Raw genomic sequence first — 19,118 nt, forward strand, 5'->3', positions numbered from 1 at the left:
TAGGGTACATTTAGCACGGATTTGGCTGTAGGTTTAGGGTGGGCTTGGTCGTGGGTTTAGGGTAGGCTTAGTTTTGAGTTTAATGTGGATTTTGCTATGGGTTTAAAGGGGGTTTGGCTGTGGGTTTAGGGTGGGTTTGGTGTGGATTTGGCTGTGGGTTTAGTGTGAGCTTGACCATGGGTTTAGGGCGGGTTTGGCCCTGGGTTCAGGGTGGGCTTGGTCCTGGATTTAGAGTGGATTTAGCCATGGGTTTAGGCTGGGCTTGTCTGTAGGTGTGGCTGCGGCCTTAGGCTGGGCTTGGCTGTGAGCTTAGCGTGGGTTTGGCTGTGGTTCGGGGGCGGATTTGGCCATGGGTGTACCCGGTGCAGCCCCACGGGTGTCCCCACTGTCCCCAGGACCGTGCCCACCCCAGTGACCCATGGTGACAATCTTGACCCCCCACCCGGCCCTCCTGCCCCCTAACGTCCCCCCTGTGCCCCCCAGTGGCAGCACCAGCCCCCACTCCAGGGCACATAATGAGACCAAGGGTGTCACCACTCTGCCCCCAAAAGCAGCTCGGTGGCACCTGGGGGGTGCACCCAAGGTTGTCCCCCACCCATGGGGTTCCCCACCTCCTGCTGTCCCCCTGACACACAGATCCAGACACCCCCACGCTGTGTCCCCAAGACCTTTAATTTGGGTGATGGGAAATGGGGGCAGCTCCTGCCACCCCCCACCCTGTGTCCCCCCACCTCTAGTCCCCAGTCTGGGGGGGTGCAGAGGCTCTTGCTGCCCTGCTTGGCGTGGGGGGGGACCCCAGGATGGGGTACCCGGCCATGACCCCCCCAGCCCTGCGCTGTCACAGCAGGTGGGTGGCCCAGCTGCTGTGTCACCTCCTGTGGGTCACCCTGGGGGGAGGCGAGAGGGTCCGGAGCCGGCAGGACCCCCAGCGGGTGTCGGGGTGCGGGGCTGGCGTGGGTCCCTGAGGGTTGTCCCGTGTCCCCAAGGGCTGCCCTGTGTCCCCAAGGGCTGCCCTGTGTCCCCCAAGGGCTGTCCCATGTCCCCAAGGGCTCCCTGCTTGCGGATAAACCTGCAGCACAAGCAGAGCAAAGGGTCAGCGGCATCTCTGTCCCCCTCCCACCTTGCAGGGGGACATCCGTGTGCCCATGTCCCCAGGATGGGGTGACACTGGGACAGCCACTCACCAGAGTGTCACATCTCCAGCTCAGACATTGTGCAGGAGCTGGGGACAAAGCACAGACATGTTAGTCCTTGGTGTCCCCTCGGTGTCCCCGAGCAGTACTGGGAAACAGGGGGACAACCCAGAGCAAGGGGACCCCTGGCACATCCCCAGGACGAGGGGACAGTGATGCGTGATGCAGGGGGAGCACAGTGTGTCCCCCCCCAGCCCGAGGTGTCACTCACGGTCAGCGGGTCAGTGGCGAAGGCCGCCACGCTCTTCCTCATCTCACTCTCGTCACCCCGCAGCGGGATGAGGGACACGTTCCCCAGCCGAGCGTCCTGCTGCCACCGCGACACCCGCACCTTGGAGCTCTCCGAGGGCCACAGGCTCCCCCCGTGCTGGGGACACAGGGGACAGGGGCTGGGGATGGGTGCCGTGGTCCTTGGCCACCACGGGGACCTCCTGCCCCATCCCCAGGATGCGGGATGCAGGGATGCTCGGGGACCACAGAGGGCTGAGCATCCTTCTGTCCCTGCTCGCTCCCTACCTGCACGTGGAGGAAGGTGGCGAACCACTCCCGCAGGTCGGCCTGGGTGTCACAGCACAGGTACCTGCGGGGACACGGCGTCAGGGGACACCCAGGGACTCTTGGGGACAGTTGGGACACCAGCCGGTGCTTTGCATGAGGTCTGGTAGCCCGCAGCAGTGGGACAAGGAGACACAGTGACAGCCAGGCTCTGTACACAGAAATCGCCCTCTGTCCCCCCCCAGCAGTGTGTCCCTCTATCCCGGGGGGTGTTTATTGTCCCCATGTCCCCCCCAGTCCCATACCATTGCTGCTTCTCATGCTTCTCGTTCTCATAGAAAACCGTGAAGCCCCAGCTGGAGGGAGACAAGTGACAAGGTGAAGGTGGATGTCCCCAACAGCCCTGTCCTCGAATCCAGTTATCCAGGTGCCAAAGTGTCCCTGTAATCCCCTTGTCCCCGTAACCCCCTGTTCCTGCAGCCCCACATCCCCACAACCCCCTGTCCATGCAACCCCAATGTCCCTGCAACCCCCCATTCCCACAACCCCCCATTCCTGCAACCCCAATGTCCCTGCAACCCCCCATTCCTGCAACCCCAATGTCCCTGCAACCCCCCATTCCCATAACCCCCCATCCCTGCAACCCCAGTGTCCCTGCAAACCCCAGTGTCCCTGCAAACCCCATCCCTGCAACCCCAGTGTCCCTGCAAACCCCATCCCTGCAACCCCAGTGTCCCTGACTCCCAGCAAACCTGCACAGCCCATCACACACGCTCATGTGCACGGACACGCACTCATGTGCACACACATGCACGCTCACCCGTGTGTAAGTACATGCATTGCACACACACACATAAATGCACATGCACAGGCATACACAGCTCACTGACATGCCTGCGCACACCCGCACATGCCCATGAACTTGTGAACACGCACGTACCCACATGCACAGAACTTGCTGACATGCACACACACACACGTTCACACGCACTCATGTGCACACACACGCTGACATGCGTGCATATGCTCACAGATAGGCACATAAACATATGCATGTATATACACATATGTATGCAACTTGCTGATATCACAGAATCCCAGAATGTCAGGGGTTGGAAGGGCCCTGGAAAGCTCATCCAGTGCAATCCCCCCATGGAGCAGGAACACCCAGATGAGGTTACACAGGAAGGTGTCCAGGCGGGTTGGAATGTCTGCAGAGAAGGAGACCCCACAACCTCCCTGGGCAGCCTGGGCCAGGCTCTGCCACTCTCACCAGGAACAAGTTTCTTCTCATATTCAAGTGGAACCTCCTGTGTTCCAGTTTGAACCCATTACCCCTCGTCCTATCACTGGTTGTCACCGAGAAGAGCCTGGCTCCATCCTCCTGACATTCACCCTTTCCATATTGATCCCCATGAACGAGTCCCCCCTCAGTGTCCTCTTGTCCAGCTCCAGAGCCCCAGCTCCCTCAGCCTTTCCTCACACGGGAGATGCTCCACTCCCTCCAGCATCTTGGTGGCTGTGCTGCTCTCTCCAGCAGTTCCCTGTCCTGCTGGAACTGAGGGGCCACAACTGGACACAATATTCCAGGTGTGGTCTCCCCAGGGCAGAGCAGAGGGGCAGGAGAACCTCTCTGACCTACTGACCACCCCCTTCTAACCCACCCCAGGTCCCATTGGCTTCCTGGCCACAAGGGCCCAGTGCTGGCTCGTGGTCACCCTGCTGTCCCCAGGACTCCCAGGTCCCTTTCCCCTACTCTGCTCTCCAACAGGTCATTCCCCAACTTACACTGGAACCTGGGGTTGTTCCTGCCCAGATTCAAGACTCTACACTTGCCCTTGTTCTAGTTCATTACATTTCTCCCCGCCCAACTCTCCAGCCTGTCCAGGTCTCTGATGGCAGCACAGCCTCTGGCGTGTCAGCCACTCCTCCCAGCTTGGTGTCACCAGCAAACTTGCTGATGCTCGAGTGTTCAGCCGCAGTTCCCATTCCTGAGAAAAACAACCTTAAAATTCACAATATGTGGAAATAAAGCCAAATTTTCGCAACAGAGCGACCCAGGGGGTGGTGAAAGGTGTTTGCACCTTTAATGTTAAACATCTTAATCAAGTTCCAGTTTGAACCCATTCTCCCTTGTCCTACCACTGGTTGTCCCACCCACAGGAGCACACGCATATACCCGCGCACTGACGCACACATGCGCACACAGGCTGAGAGGCACAACGCCACACATGCACTCGCTTGCACATACACGTGTGCACATGTGCACACACATGTACAGAACTTGCTGACATGCGTGCACACACACGCCCAGGAACTCATGTCCACACACACGCTTGACATGCACATACGCACATGTACACACCTGCCTGACACGCCTGCTCACGTTCCCATACACGTGTGCACACACATGCCCGTGCACTGACGCACACACACTGACACGTGTGCACACACACATGCACAACCGGCTGACATGCCCGCACACACAGGCACCCATGGACTTATAAGCACACAAAGGCATACGTGCACATGCTCACACATACACACACGTACATACGCACACGCTCGCACACAACTTGCTGATGTGCCTGCACATGCACATACGCATTTACATATGCACACATCTGTACACAGCTTGCTGACGTGTGCACACATACGTGCACACACATGCATGCACACACGTGCACGCACCCTCCCCACATGCACACACTCACATGCACACCCACAAGCACACGCACCCCCTCACACACCCACGGTTCCCCCCCCCAGTGCTGCATCCCCATCAGGCACCAGCATCCCCGGTCCCCCCAGCCCTGCAGCCCCTCCCTGGGGACAGGGGACGGGAAAGGGACAGGGCTGGGGACAGAGCTGGGGACAGATGGGTCCCTGTGCTGGCACCAGGCTGCAGCAGCGTCCTGCGAGGCTGCTCTGACATCTAGTGGCAAGATGCACGGCCAGCAGGAGATGTGTCCCTGCAGCCAAAAAGTCCCTGTCCCCATCCCCATCCCCGTCCCCTCCCCGTCCCCATCCCTGTCCCCATCCATCTCCATCGCCATCCCGGTCTCCAGTCCTGTCCCTATCCATCTCCATCCCCATCCTCATCCTTGTCCCTAGCCGTGTCCCCATCCATCTCCATCCCTGTCTCCAGCCTTGTCCCCAGCTCTGTCCTTGTACCCATCCCCATCCATCTCCATCCCCATCTCTGTCCCCATCCACCTCCAGACCCATCTCCATCCCCATCCCTGTCTCCAGCCCTGTCCTCAACCCTGTCCCTGTCCCCATCCATCTCCATCCCCATCCTCATCCTTGTCTCCATCTCTGTCCCTGTCCCCATCCCCATCCATCTCCATCCCCATCCTCATTCTTGTCTCCATCTCGGTCCCTGTCCCCATCCCCATCCATCTCCATCTCTATCCCCATCCTCATCCTTGTCCCCAGCCCTGTCCCCATCCCTATCCCCCATCCCTGTCCTTGTCCCCATCCCCATCCCCATCCATCTCCATCCCCATCCTCATCCCCATCCTTGTCCCCATCCATCTCCAGCCCCATCTCCATCCCCAACCCCAACCCTGTCCTTGTCCCCAGCACTGTCCCTGTCCCCATCCATCTACGTCCCCATCCCCATCCTTGTCCCCATCCTCATTCATCTCCATCTCTATCCCCATCCTCATCCCTGTCCCCATCCCCATCCATCTCCAGCCCCATCCTTCTCCCCATACCCATCCTCATCTCCATCCATTTCCAGCCCCATCTCCATCTCCATCCTCATCCCTGTCCCCAACCCTGTCCTTGTCCCCATCCCCATCCTCATCCCCATCCTCATCCCCATCCATCTCCAGCCCCATCCCCATCCTCATCCCTATCCATTTCCAGCCCCATCTCCATCTCCATCTCCATCTCCCATCTCCATCTCCCATCTCCATCTCCCATCTCCATCTCCCATCTCCATCTCCCATCTCCATCTCCCATCTCCATCTCCATCCTCATCCCTGTCCCCAACCCTGTCCTTGTCCCCATCCCCATCCTCATCCCCATCCATCTCCAGCCCCATCCCCATCCTCATCCCTGTCCCCACCAGCCACCCCGTCACCTCTCACCACGTCGGCGGCCGAAGCTTCTTCTTAATGCCCAGATAAACCTTCAGGTTCCTGACGGGCCACTCCTTCTCCGGCTTGTGGCTCTGGGGACAGAGGGACATGCCAGCGGGTTGGGGACTGCAGGGCCACCACCAGACCCTTTGTCACCCGTCCCCAACCCCACTGATGGGTTTTGTCCCCAAGGCAGGGAGGGAGGAGAAGCTGTAGGGATGATGGGGACGGGGCTCAGCCCAACCAAGGACGAGGGTGACAAGGACGGAGCCGAGGGGACAGGGCACAGTGGGTGCCTGTCAGCCCTGGCAGAGGGGAGGGGACACAGGAGCTCTGTCCCCACAGCGGGGTTCCCCAGAGATGCTGCTCATTGCTGGGATGGGGTCTCAAGAGCCTGGTACTAGATGTCCCCCATGGGGACACCCGTGTCACATCCCTCCTCAGCATCATGGCCATGGCAGTGGTAACCCCAGCCCCAACCATGTCCCCAAATGTCCCTCCCTGTGACAGGTGATGGGTGTCCCAACCCCCCGGTGTCACTTGGACTGTCCCCTGCCTCTGAGCATCCCTGGGGGACCTGACACCCGCCCCTGTGCCAAGTGACATCCCAAGAAGAGCGACAAGGGACAGTGAGGTGTCCCCACAAAGCCAGCGACACCACCCAAGTGTCACCCTTTGCCAGGGACATTTCGAAGTGACAAAGCCCCCCCTCTCACCTGGGATCTCCCCAGTGCCCTGACATGCACCGGGTGACACAATGGGGACCCTCTCCCCCACCTCCCCCGCAATGTCACCCCCCTGCCTTCATGTGACTTACAAGTGCCCAATCCAATGCCCGCGGGATGGGGGGGCACCAGCCCCTTCCCCATCTCCTTGATGCCAAGGGCAGCAGTGGCCCCAAATGGGGGGACCCCAGATAACAGGGGTGCACTGGGGGGGGGGGGGGTGACGGTGGGGGCGCATGGCGGGATTGGATTTTCGGGTGACCCCGGGCAGCCTTGTAAGGGCAGAGGGTACAGGACCCCCCGTGGCTGCGCCCCCCCCTACTCACATTGTCCGGGGGGGGGCTCCGCTGCTTCAGACTCTGCGCAACAGAGGACGGGGTTACAGCGGCTGTGGGGGACGGGGAGGGGGGGACACGGCCCTGGGGACAGTGATGGGACAGGGTGCGGTGACAGAGCTGGGGGACAGCTGCATCCCTGCCTGCACTGCCCATGCAATGCCAGCCCCATCCCTGCCTGCACTGCCAACCCCATCCCTGCCTGCACTGACTGTGTGATGCCTGCCTGCACTGCCCATGCACTGCCAGTGCCATCCCTCCCTGCCTGAACTGCCTGTGTGATCCCTGCCTGCACTGCCTTTGCAATCCCTGCCTGCACTGCCCATGCAATGCCAGCCCCATCCCTGCCTGCACTGACTGTGTGATCCCTGCCTGCACTGCCCATGCAATGCCAGCCCCATCCCTCCCTGCCTGCACTGCCTGTGTGATCCCTGCCTGCACCGCCTATGCACTGCCAACCCCATCCCTGCCTGCACTGCTTGTGTGATCCCTGCCTGCACTGCCAGCCCCATCCCTGCCTGCACTGCCTATGTGATCCCTGCCTGCACTGTCTGTGCACTGCCAGCCCCATCCCTGCCTGCACTGCCAACCCCATCCCTACCTGCACTGCCCATGCAATGCCAGCACCATCCCTGCCTGCACTGCCTTTGCAATCCCTGCCTGCACTGCCCGTGCACTGCCAGCCCCATCCCTACCTGCACTGCCTGCGTGATCCCTGCCTGTACTGTCAGCTCCATCCCTGCCTGCACTGCCAGCCCCATCCCTGCCTGCACTGCCTGTGGAATGCCAGCCCCATCCCTGCCTGCACTACCTGTGCACTGCCACCCTATGTATCCCACAACTTCAGGGCCGCCCAGCACATTGTCACAGCACAGCTGGGAAGGAAAGCGCAGGCAGGGGATGGGCAGGGCAGGCAGGGGCAGGCAGGAGCGCTGCCAGGCAGCAGGCAGGCAGGGCTCACCCGCACTTCCTTGTAGAGGCGCAGGCAGCTGTGGGTGAGGATGAAGTAGCGGTCGTGGAAGCCGGTGCTCAGCCCCAGCCCCAGCAGGTTCCTCTCCTCCCGGAACTTCATCAGCCCGTGCTTGCAGTCGCCCACTCTGCTGGCTGGGGGGCACACGCCTCAGTTTCCCCATTCCCCCCCAGAATGGCATTGGGTGCAGAGAGCCCATCCTGGGGGGCAATAACAGGGGGAACGCCCCCTCACCCCCAGCAGATGCTGCCTGGCCCCCCAGTGCTGCTCCCCTGGCCGTGACCCCATACTGGAGGCTACTGGGGGCTATTGGCCATGAGCTAATGGGCTGGTGCCCCCACAGCATGGCCAGGGCGATGTGGCCCTGGGGTGGTGGAACCTGTGGGGATCCTCTGCAGGTCGCAGCTGGCAGGACACAGAGGTGTCCCCATGCCCACCCCTGTCCCCATCCCATCACCATCCACATCTCCGTCCCACCCCTGTCCCCATCTCCATCCCCATTCCACACCCATCCCCATCCCCACCTCATCTCCATCACCATCCCCACCTCATCCCCATCCCCATCTCTATCCCCATCCAAACCCCATCTCCACCCAATCCCCACCCTATCTCCATCCCCATCCCAATCCCCACCTCCATCCTATCTCATCCCCATCTCTGTCTCCATCTCCACACCAATCCCAACTTCATCCCAACACAATCCCATCTCCACCCAATCCCCATCCCAATCCCATGCTGATTTCCATACCAATCCCCATCCCCATCTCCATCTCTGTCTTGATCTCCATCTCCATCCCAATCCCATCTCCATTCCCATCCCAGCCCCATCTCCATTCCCTTCCCCATCTCCATCCCAATCCCATCTCCATCCCCATCTCCACCTAATCCCCATTGCCATCACAATCCTTTGCCCATTCCCCACCCCATCCCCATCTCCATCTCCAACCTCATTTCCATCCCATCCACATCCCCATCTCCACCCCACCCCACCACTCTCCCAGCCAGGATCCCGGCTCCCGGTTCCTCACCGAGGTAGATGAGCATGTTCTCCATGGCCAGTTGCTTCTTCACCACCAGGTAGCTGTCCGTCCCCAGGCCGTGCAAGATGGGCAGCACTTTTTCCGAGTAGTGCAAGGGCCGCTCTGTCGGGCAGGGTGACAGGCAGGGCTCAGGCAGCATCCCCAGGGTGGCACCCGCCAAGTCGGGGGGTCACAGGACCAGGGTCTCATCCTGCCCACACTGAGCTTGCTGCCCACGGGGACCTCAGGGCTGCTCCTGTTGGTGGCCGGGGAGCCCAGACACGACCCACCCCAAGCTTCAAGGGCATTTGGACCCCCACAAGGATGCAGAGAGATGTCCTGCAGGTCCTGGCCTAAACCATCCGCCCCTCTGCAGTGCTCGGCCATGTGCAACTGAGATGTGGCACCACAGGTGTCATCCCCCGAGAGACGGAGCCCAGCCCAGCACTGCTCTGTTGTGCTGTCACCATGGGAGCCTTCTTGTTCCCATCACTGTCTTCATCAGTGTCACCATCTCCATCACCATCACCACCATCATCACAGTCACCATCTCCATCGCTATCTCCATCTCCACCTCTGTCACCTTTGTCATCTCCATTTCCATATCCATCTCCATCACCATTCCCATCTTAGTCTCCAGCCCCATCTCTGTAACCGTCACCATCTCCATTTCCTTCTCCATCTTTGTCACTATCTCCATCTCCATTGCCATCTCCATCACCATCTCAATTTCCATTTCCATCTCCATCACCAGCTCCATCACTGTTACCATCTCCATCCTCATCTCTGTCACCCACTCTGTCACCATTACTGTCTCTATTGTCACCATCTCCATCTCCATCTTCATCACCATCTCAATTTCCATTTGCATCTCCATCACCAGCTCCATCACTGTTACCATCTCCATCCTCATCTCTGTCACCATCACTGTCTCCATCGTTGTCACCATCTCCATCATCGGCACCATCACCATCATCGGCACCATCACATTCACCATCACTGTCACCATCACCATCTCCATCACCATCATCATGTCACCACCTCCATCACCATCACCATCATCATGTCACCACCTCCATCACCATCACCATCCCCAGCCCCACCATCCTCACACCCCCACACCAACCTGCCTCCTCCCTCTCGTTCACTTCGAAGCAGCTCCAATAGTCCTTCTCCTTCATGACGATTTTCCTCCGGTCCAGGATCTCGAAGGTCAGCTCCTCAGCTGTCATTGTGGCCGGGATCTGGGAGGATGGGACCGAGGGAGGGGACAGGTCTCCACCAGCCGGTGCCCAGGGCCATTCCACCCTCATGCCATAGAGGTGCCAGCTCAGAGCGTGTGCCCAGTGCCACCACGGAGGTTTAGGGGTCCTGTCCCCTCTGTGCCCTCACCTTGATGTGCTGCTCTGCCTCCGTCTTCTTTTCCTCCAGGTAGACAGTGCAGATGAAGTCCCCGGCTTGCTGGAGAGCAATGGGAAAGACCTTCGACCCATAGCTTCCCACATGTGGGCTAAATCCCCACACACAGCATGGACACCACCCTGGGGCATCCCCAGGAGAAGCTGGAGCAGGTCCCACATGAAGAAGGTGCTCCAGGAAGGCCCCCATGTCCAGGACTCACCTGCGTCCCGCTGGACGCTGCCTCCCGCATCTTCATGATGGCCATGATCTCATCCTGCTGCTTCTTCATCTCCTGGTCATTGACCTGCCAAGGAAGAGGAACCATCAGGGCTGAGCAGACCACCCTTGGGTGGTGGGTGGAGGGCAGCAGATGTGGGTCCCCAAGCTCCAAGCTTGGGTGTCTCCAGGGTTTGCAGGGACATGGACCCCCTTCCCCTCATCACAGAATGGTTGAGGTTGGAAAGGACGTCTGGAGATGATCATCTAGTCCAACACAAGCAAGGAGTTCCTATAGAATAGACCCAGCTCCATCCTCCTCCCACTTCTCCATGCGCTGGGAATGTCCACACTGATCCAGCCCCAGATCCCCAGAGCAGTATGGTGGGGCTGGTGAACCTACGTTGAAGATCTTCACGTAGTGGCTGATGAGGTCCTCCACCACGCGCCCGGCCTTGTAGTCCTTCCCGTCTGTCTGGAAGAGCGTGGGTCCAAAGACGATGGCCAAGTTGTGCGTGTTCATCTGGTTCTCCCCAGAGAAGCGCTGGACCCTGCGGGGACCCCCATGACAATTCCTACCCCTGGGAGCCCCACTTTGGTCTCACCAAGAGGAATGTCCCCCACACCGGGATGTGACGCTCAGCTTTGGGCAGATCTTGACCCCAAACCCCCTTCCCTGGGACATGAGCCAAGGGATGAAGGTTCTCCTTCAGCCCAGGACCCCGCCACGGAGGGCATGATGCCCCACAGGGGCTTGGGGACCCCAGGCTTGGCCACACAGTGTCCCCGCTGCCCACACCATACCGAAAGAGGTGGTTGATGAGCGCCTTCAGCGTTGCCCGGTTCACCGTGGGGAGGGCACCCAGGAGCCGCCGGTACTCGCTGATCTTCTCCTCCTCGTCCTCCAACGCTGCCAGAGGGGCAGGAAGGAGAGAATGGCAGGGGGATGAAAGTGAGATTGAGAGTCACAGCTCCATTGTCCACTCTCCAAACCCCACCATGGGGATGGAGCATCCCAGGGCTGGAGCATCCCAGTTCCAAGAGGCTGGGGCACCCCAGCTCCATAGGGTCAGAGCATCCCAATACTGGAGCATCCCAGCTCCATGGACTGGAGCATCCTAGGCCTGGAGCATCCTGGTTCCACAAGGCTGGATCATCCCAGCTCCATGGGAACAAAGCATCTCAGTTCCATGGGGCTGGAGCATCACAGCTCCATGGAGCCAGAGCATCCCACCTCTGCAGGGATGGAGCATCCCGGCATTGGAGTGTCCCAACTCCATGAGACATGGCCCCAGTTCTATGGGGCCAGAGCATCCAAGGGCTGAAGTGCTGGAGCATCCCAGCTGCATGGGACTGGATCATCCCAGCTGCACAAAGCAGAGCATCCCAGCTCCATGGGGCTGGAGCATCCCAGGGCCAAAGCGTCCCAGTCCCATGAGGCTGGAGGACCACAGCACTGGAGTGTCCCAGCTTCACAGGACTGGAGCATCCCAGCTCCATGGGACTGGAGCATCCCAGGGCTGGAGCATCCCAGTTCCATGAGGCTGGGGCATCCCATCTCCATGGAGCCAGAATATCCCAATATGGGAGCACCCCAGGGCTGGAGTATCCCAGCTCCACGAGACCAGAGCATCCCAGGGCTGGAGTATCCAGTTCCATGAGGCTGGACCATCCCCGTACTGAAGCATCTCAGCTCCATGGGACTGGATCATTCAGCTCCATGGGGCTGGAGCATCCCAGTAAAGAAATGTCCCAGCTCCATGAGGCCAGAGCATCCCAGCTCCATGGGGCCGGAATATCCCAGCTCAGTAGGGTCAGAGTATCCCAGCTTGGTGGCTCATGGCTGTTCTGCCGCTGGGTGCGTCCATCCCCCGTATTCAGTGGCCAGATCCAGAAGCAAAGGGCAGGGGGACTCCGGCTCTCTGCCCTGGCTCAGCCCCAGCCCACCAAGCTCCTCACCCACCAGCTGAGCCCCCTGCAACACCTGGAGCCCAGATGTGCCCCCCAATCCCCACACCCCCCCTCCCAGGGCTCACCTGTCGCTTGCAGCCACTCGGGCCCCCAGTGCCCGGTGAAGAGCCCGTCCCCGAGGTCGCGGAAGAAGCGTTTGAGGGTGTTGGCGACATCGTCCACCTGGTGCTCGCCCTCCTTCAGGCGGACGCTGCGGGCATCCCGGCGCAGCATCTCCAGCAGCCCCGTGGTTTTCGAGTTCTGCCCGCTCTTGCGGTAGATGCCCTCGGACGTCAGCCCTGCGGTGGTGACAGTGGGGGTGAGACACCTCCTCTATGGAGGACAAGGACCTCCCACCTGTCCAAGGAGCTGTGGGCTGGAGCAGTGAGCCAGAGTGCTCCCATGGAGCTGGAGCTCAGGGAGGGATGGAAACATGTCATGAGTGTGTCAGGTCTCAAGCTAATGCGTGACACTGATGTAATGACCCAAATCATAGAAACCCAGACAGGTTGGGGTTGCAGGGACCTCTGGAGATCCCCCAGTCCAACCCACCTAGAGCAGGGTCACCAGAGCAGATCACACCGGATCCCAGGTGGTTTGAATGTCTCAGAGAAGGAGACTCCACACCCGCTCTGGGCAGCCTGGGCCAGGCTCTGGCACCTCCCAGCACACAAGGTTCTGCTCATGTTCAGATGGAGCCTCCTGTGTTTCAGTCTGTGCCCGTTGCCCCTCACCCTGGCATTGGGCACCACTGAACAGAGTCTGGTCCATCCTCTGACACCCACCCTGACATATTGATCCATTGATCACATCCCTCTCAGCTTCTCTTCTCCAGCTCAACAGCCCCAGCTCTCTCAGTGTCTCCTCATCACAAAGATGCTCCAGACCCCTCAGCATCTTTGTGTCCCCTCCTGGACTCTCTCCAGTGATTCCTTGTCCTTAAACTGGACCCAGTTCTGCAGATGTGGCCTCACCAGGGCAGCAGAGGGGGAGGAACCTCCCTGACCTGCTGCCCACACTCTTCCTCACACACCCCAGGTACCATTTGCCACAGGGCACATTGGTGGCTCATGGTCACCCTGTTGTCACCACAACTCCCAGGTCCTTCTCCAAAAGCTGCTTCCCAGCAGCTCAACCCCAACCTGTGCTGACGCTGGGGGTCGTTCCTCCCCAGGGACAGGACCCTGCACTGGCTTTGGCTGAACTTCATTAGTTTCTAATGCTAATTAGGTGCCGCGCCGGCATGTACCACACTGGGTGATGTAGTCGATGCACCGATCCACCAGCAACGGGACGTCCGACTCCGTCAGCTGCTGCTCCGACAGGGTGTCCCCCGAGGTCCCCGCCGCTTTCTGGATGGCGTGGAGCCAGCCCAGGAAATCCAGTTTCCTCTCCCCCTGGATGTACAGTGTCCTGCCGGCGAGCCTGGCTTTAGTGGGGGGCCACGACACCCCCAAACCCCACTGCATGGCCAGGAACCCCCCCTGGGGTGGTACTGGGGATGGTCCTGACTCCCTTTTGGGGGTCCCATAGGGAGAGTGAAGGCATCCCAGGATGAGGATGGGCTTGGGCAGGGGGTGATAATTTGCTGGGGGGGTCTAACCCCCATCTCGCCCCCCGCTTTCTGCTCTTACCTTCGCCTCTCCACCAGCACCAGCACCTCGTTGTCACCCTGGATGGCTGGAAGGGATGGCAGAGAGTCTGTCACCCAGGGGAACTGGGGTCACCTCGGGGGACAGGGGGTCACCCAAGGAAAGAGGGGATCACCCCTGGGGACAAGGGGTCTATTGGGGGAACAGGGGGTCACCCAGGGGAAGGGGGGGGTCTATTAGGCGGTACATGGGGTCACCTGTGGGAACAGAGGGTCACCCAGGGGAATTGGGGTCACCCCCTGGGACAGGGGGTCACCCGGGGGGCAGGGGGTTACCCAAGGGAATGGAGGTCAACTGTGGGGACAGGAGGTCACCCAGGGGACAGGGGGTCACCCAAGGAGAGAGGGGATCAGCCAGAGGAATGGGAGTCACCCCTGGGGACAAGGGGCCTATTGGGTGAACAGGGGGTCTACCAGGGGGTACATGGGGTCACTCGTGAGAACAGGGGGTCAGCCAGGGGAATTTGGGTCACCCCATGGGACAGGAGGTCACCCAGGGGGCAGAGGGTCACCCAAGGAGAGAGGGGATCAGCCAGGGGAATGGGAGTCACCCCTGGGGACAAGGGGCCTATTGGGGGAACAGGGGGTACATGGGGTCACCCAGGGGAATTTGGGTCACCCCATGGGACAGGAGGTCACCCAGGGGGCAAAGGGTCACCCAAGGGAATGGAGGTCAACTGTGGGGACAGGAGGTCACCCGGGGGACAGGGGGTCACCCGAGGAAACAGGAGGTCACCCGGGGGACAGGAGGTCACCCGAGGGAACAGGAGGTCACCGGGGGGACAGGAGGTCACCCGAGGGAACAGGAGGTCACCCAAGGGGATGGGGTCACTGGAGGGGAACAGGGGTCACCCAAGGGGACAGGAGGTCACCCAGGGGCACAAGGGGTGACCCAGGGGAATTGGGGTCACCTGGGTGGACAAGAGGTCACCCAGGGGGAACTGAAGGTAACCTGGGGAGACAGGGGTTACCCAGGGAACAGAGGGTCACCCCAGGGAATGGGGGTCACCCCAGGGCACTGGGGGTCACCCAGACGAAGCGCTAACCCCCCCAACCCCATGGGGTGGCCATGCCAACAGGTCCAGCTCCATCCCCAACTTTCCAGGCCTGGAGAAGAGGATGATAAGGAGGAAGAGCTCCCACATCCCACCTAGCGCAAGAACCCCCATCTGGGCAGGATTTGGGGGACACCCCCTCTCCCCAAGGTGCCCCCGGACACGCACAGAGCTCCTGGAGCTTGCGGAGCTGCAGTGGCTCCTGGCGCTGGTTGTCCTCGGAGGAGACGTGGAGCGCGGAGCCGGCCAGGGCGAACCAGCCCTCCCGGGCTCGCTCTAGGTCCAGCCCCCCCTTGTAATTCAGCCGCCCCACACGCTCGAAATCCAGCGCCAGCAGCTCCTCAGCGCGGGGAGGGACGAAGGACTGAGGTGGGGACACGAGGGACAGGTCAGTGTCACCGTAGTGGGTCCCCACAGCCACCCCAGGCCGGCGCATCCCACCTTGGCGATGGATTTGAGCCATTCCCGTGCGGAATCGGGGCTCTCGAGCCCAAAGAGGTAGAGCCGCTCCGACTCAGTGTAGAGCTCAAACGTGTTCTCGATCCTGCGATAAGGGGGACACGGGGGTGGTTGGGTGACAGAGCTGTCCCAAGGGTGGGAGCATCATGATGCTGGGGACCCTCTGTGCATCCCCAGGCTGTGTGTAGGGTCTGATGTGGAGTATAGGGGCTACACAGGGGCTACAAAGGGGCTACAAAAGGGCTGCAAAGGGATTACAAAAGCGTTACAAAGGGGTTGCAAAACAATTGCAAAGGGGTTGCAAAGGGGCTGCAAAGGGGCTGCAAAAGGGTTACAAAGGGGCTGCAAAACAATTGCAAAGGGGTTGCAAAGGGGCTGCAAACAGGTTGCAAAGGGGTTGAAAAGGAGCTGCAGAAGGGTTACAAAGGGGCTACAAAGGGGTTGCAAAAGTGCTGCAAAGGGGTTAGAAAGGGGCTACAAAGGGGTTACAAAGGGATTGCAAAGCAGCTGCAAAAGGGTTGCAAGGGGGGTGCAAAAGGGTTGCAAAGGGGCTGCAAGCAGGTTGCAAGTGAGTTACAAAGGGGTTACAAAAAGGATTGCAAAAGTGCTGCAAAGGGGTTACAATGGGGTTGCAAAGGAGCTGCAGAGGGGTTACAAAGGGGTTACAAAGGGATTGTAAAAGTGCTGCAAAGGGATTGCAAAAGGGTTACAAAGGGGCTGCAATACATTGCAAAGGGGTTGCAAAGGGGCTGCAAACAGGTTGCAAAGGGGTTGAAAAGGAGCTGCAGAAGGGTTACAAAGGGGCTACAAAGGGGTTGCAAAAGTGCTGCAAAGGGGTTAGAAAGGGGCTACAAAGGGGTTACAAAGGGATTGCAAAGCAGCTGCAAAAGGGTTGCAAGGGGGGTGCAAAAGGGTTGCAAAGGGGCTGCAAGCAGGTTGCAAGTGAGTTACAAAGGGGTTACAAAAAGGGATTGCAAAAGTGCTGTAAAGGGGTTACAACGGGGTTGCAAAGGAGCTGCATTGGGGTTAGAAGGCGTTACAAAGGGGTTACAAAGGAATTGTAAATGTGCTGCAAAGGAGCTACAGAGGGGTTAGAAAGGGGCTACAAAGGGATTGCAAAAGTGCTGCAAAGGGGTTACAAGGGGGCTGTGTAGGGGTTACAAATGGGCTGCAAAGGGGTTACAAAAGGGCTGTAAAGGGATTACTAAGGGGTTACAACAGGGCTGCAGAGGCATTACAAAAAGATTGCAAAGGGGCTGCAAAAATTTTACAAAGGGGTTGCAAAGGAGCTGTGAACAGGTTGCAAGTGGGTTACAAAGAAGTTAGAAAGGAGATGCAAAGGGGTTACAAAGTGATTGCAAAAGTGCTACAAAGGGGCTACAGAGGGGTTACAAAGGGGCTGCAAAGCGATTACAAAGGGTCTGTGGAGGGGTTACAGAAGGATTGCAAAGGGGCGGCAAAGACATTACAAAAGGGTTACAACAGATCTACAAAGGGTTTACAAAGGGGCTGGCAAGAAAGTTACAAAGGGGTTAACAAAGGGGCTGCAGAGGGGCTACAAAGGGGCTGCAGGGGAGTTGCAAAAGGGTTGCAAAGGGATTACAAAAGGGTTGCAACACGGCTGCAAAGGGTTTACAAAGGGGCTGCAAAGGAGATGGCAAGGAAGTTACAAAGGGGTTAACAAAGGGGCTGCAGAGGGGCTGCAGGGGAGTTGCAAAAGGATTGCAAAGGGGCTACAAAGGGATTACTAAGGGGTTACAAAAGGGCTGCAAAAGAGGCACAGAGGGGCTGCAAAGGGGCTGCAAAGGGGTTACAAAGGGGTTACACAGCCTCCTTGCAAAGCCAGCTGGCTCAGGCAGGTGACACAAGATGGGGGACAGCAGAGGGGTGGGGGACAGAGGTGCTATATTGGGGTGTTATAGGATATCAGGGTGCTACATTGGGGTGCTATAGGAGATCAGGGTGCTATACTGGGGTGCTATAGGATGTCAGGGTGCTATATTGGGGTGCTATAGGATATTAGGATGCTATACCATAGAATCATAGAATGTCCTGAGTCGGAAGGTACCCACAAGGATCATCGAGTCCAACTCAGGGTGCTATAGGATTTTGGGGTACTATAGGATATCAGGGTGCCATATCGGGGTGCTGTAGGATATCTAGGTGCTACAGGATACTGGGGTGCTATATTGCGGTGCTATAGGATAGTGGGGTGCTATAGGATATCAGGGTACTATATTGGGGTGCTATAGGATATTAGGATGCTATACCATAGAATCATAGAATGTCCTGAGTCGGAAGGTACCCACAAGGATCATCGAGTCCAACTCAGGGTGCTATAGGATTTTGGGGTGCTATAGGATATCAGGGTGCCATATCGTGGTGCTGTAGGATATCTAGGTGCTACAGGATACTGGGGTGCTATATTGCGGTGCTATAGGATAGTGGGGTGCTATAGGATATCAGGGTACTATATTGGGGTGCTATAGGATACTGGGGTGGGGTGCTAGAGGAGATCAGAGTGCTACATTGGGGTGCTATAGGATATTGGGGTGCTACAGGATATCAGGGTGCTATATTGTGGTGCTATAGGCTGTCGAGGTGCTACAGAATGTTGAGGTGCTATAGGAGATCAGGATGCTATATTGGGGTGCTATAGGAGATCAGGGTGCTATATCGGGGTGTTATCGGATGTGGGGGTGCTATGGGATATCAGAGTGCTATATTGGGGTGCTATATCAGGGTGCTATGGGATGGGGGGTTGCTATAAGACACAGGGGTGCTATATCAGGGTGCTATGGGATGTGGGGGTGTTATAGCAGGATGCTATTGGATGGGGGGGTGCTGTAGGACATGGGGGTGCTATATCAGGGTGCTATGGGATGTGGGGGTGTTATAGCAGGGTGCTATTGGATGGGGGGGTGCTATAGGACGCAGGGGTGCTATATCAGGGTGCTATGGGATGTGGGGGTGTTATAGCAGGGTGCTATTGGATAGGGGGGTGCTATATCAGGGTGCTGTGGGATGTGGGGGTGTTATAGCAGGGTGCTATGGGATGGGGGGGTGCTATAGGACGCAGGGTGCTATGGGATGTTTGGGTTGTTATAGCAGGGTGCTATGGGATGTTGGGGGTGTTATAGCAGGGTGCTACTGGATATGGGGGTGCTATAGGACATGGGGGTGCTATATCAGCATGCTATGGGATGTGGGGTGTTATAGCAGGGTGACATCAGATGGCGGGTGCTGTAGGACATGGGGGTGCTATATCAGGGTGCTATGGGATGTGTGGGTGTTATAGCAGGGTGCTATCAGATGGGGGGTGCTATAGGATGCAGGGGTGCTATATCAGGGTGCTATGGGATGGGGGGGTGTTATACCAGGGTGCTATGGGATGTGGGGGTGCTCAGGGGGGGTGCAGCCTCACCCGTGGCTGTGGGGGGGGTTGTTGACCAGGCAGACGATCTCCCCCACCTTGATCTCGCCGTTGGGGACGGCGTTGCGGTCGTTCTCGTAGTAGCTGAGGACGCCGTCCTGCAGCGTGCACCAGCGCCGGCTGAACTC

The 19,118-nt window shown here is 58.8% G+C and overlaps 1 protein-coding gene across 4 annotated transcripts in view; it reads right to left on the reverse strand.

The window, feature by feature from the left end:
- Positions 1–654: 654 nt before the first annotated feature.
- The window catches only part of ARAP1 (ArfGAP with RhoGAP domain, ankyrin repeat and PH domain 1), a 43,307-nt gene continuing 24,843 nt past the window's right edge, over positions 655–19,118 (reverse strand). For 2 of the 4 annotated variants that reach the window (XM_082069628.1, XM_082069631.1), the window contains exons 15-34: positions 18,982–19,117; positions 15,540–15,642; positions 15,267–15,462; positions 14,027–14,072; positions 13,642–13,805; positions 12,479–12,691; positions 11,247–11,352; positions 10,846–10,993; positions 10,447–10,530; positions 10,218–10,286; positions 9,952–10,069; positions 8,835–8,948; positions 7,798–7,940; positions 6,828–6,920; positions 5,786–5,868; positions 1,994–2,044; positions 1,710–1,773; positions 1,405–1,560; positions 1,185–1,222; positions 655–1,069 (exon numbers count right to left, since the gene is read on the reverse strand). In XM_082069628.1, the coding sequence (XP_081925754.1) occupies positions 1,205–1,222; positions 1,405–1,560; positions 1,710–1,773; positions 1,994–2,044; positions 5,786–5,868; positions 6,828–6,920; positions 7,798–7,940; positions 8,835–8,948; positions 9,952–10,069; positions 10,218–10,286; positions 10,447–10,530; positions 10,846–10,993; positions 11,247–11,352; positions 12,479–12,691; positions 13,642–13,805; positions 14,027–14,072; positions 15,267–15,462; positions 15,540–15,642; positions 18,982–19,117 (2,105 nt within the window). In that variant the 3' untranslated portion in view covers positions 655–1,069; positions 1,185–1,204. The remainder of the gene's footprint in view (positions 1,070–1,184; positions 1,223–1,404; positions 1,561–1,709; positions 1,774–1,993; positions 2,045–5,785; positions 5,869–6,827; positions 6,921–7,797; positions 7,941–8,834; positions 8,949–9,951; positions 10,070–10,217; positions 10,287–10,446; positions 10,531–10,845; positions 10,994–11,246; positions 11,353–12,478; positions 12,692–13,641; positions 13,806–14,026; positions 14,073–15,266; positions 15,463–15,539; positions 15,643–18,981; position 19,118) is intronic. The other 2 variants (XM_082069629.1, XM_082069630.1) reach the window with 2 other exon arrangements.

This window comes from Streptopelia decaocto, assembly GCF_964273445.1.
Source record: "Streptopelia decaocto genome assembly, chromosome: 1".
Taxonomy (NCBI): domain Eukaryota; kingdom Metazoa; phylum Chordata; class Aves; order Columbiformes; family Columbidae; genus Streptopelia; species Streptopelia decaocto.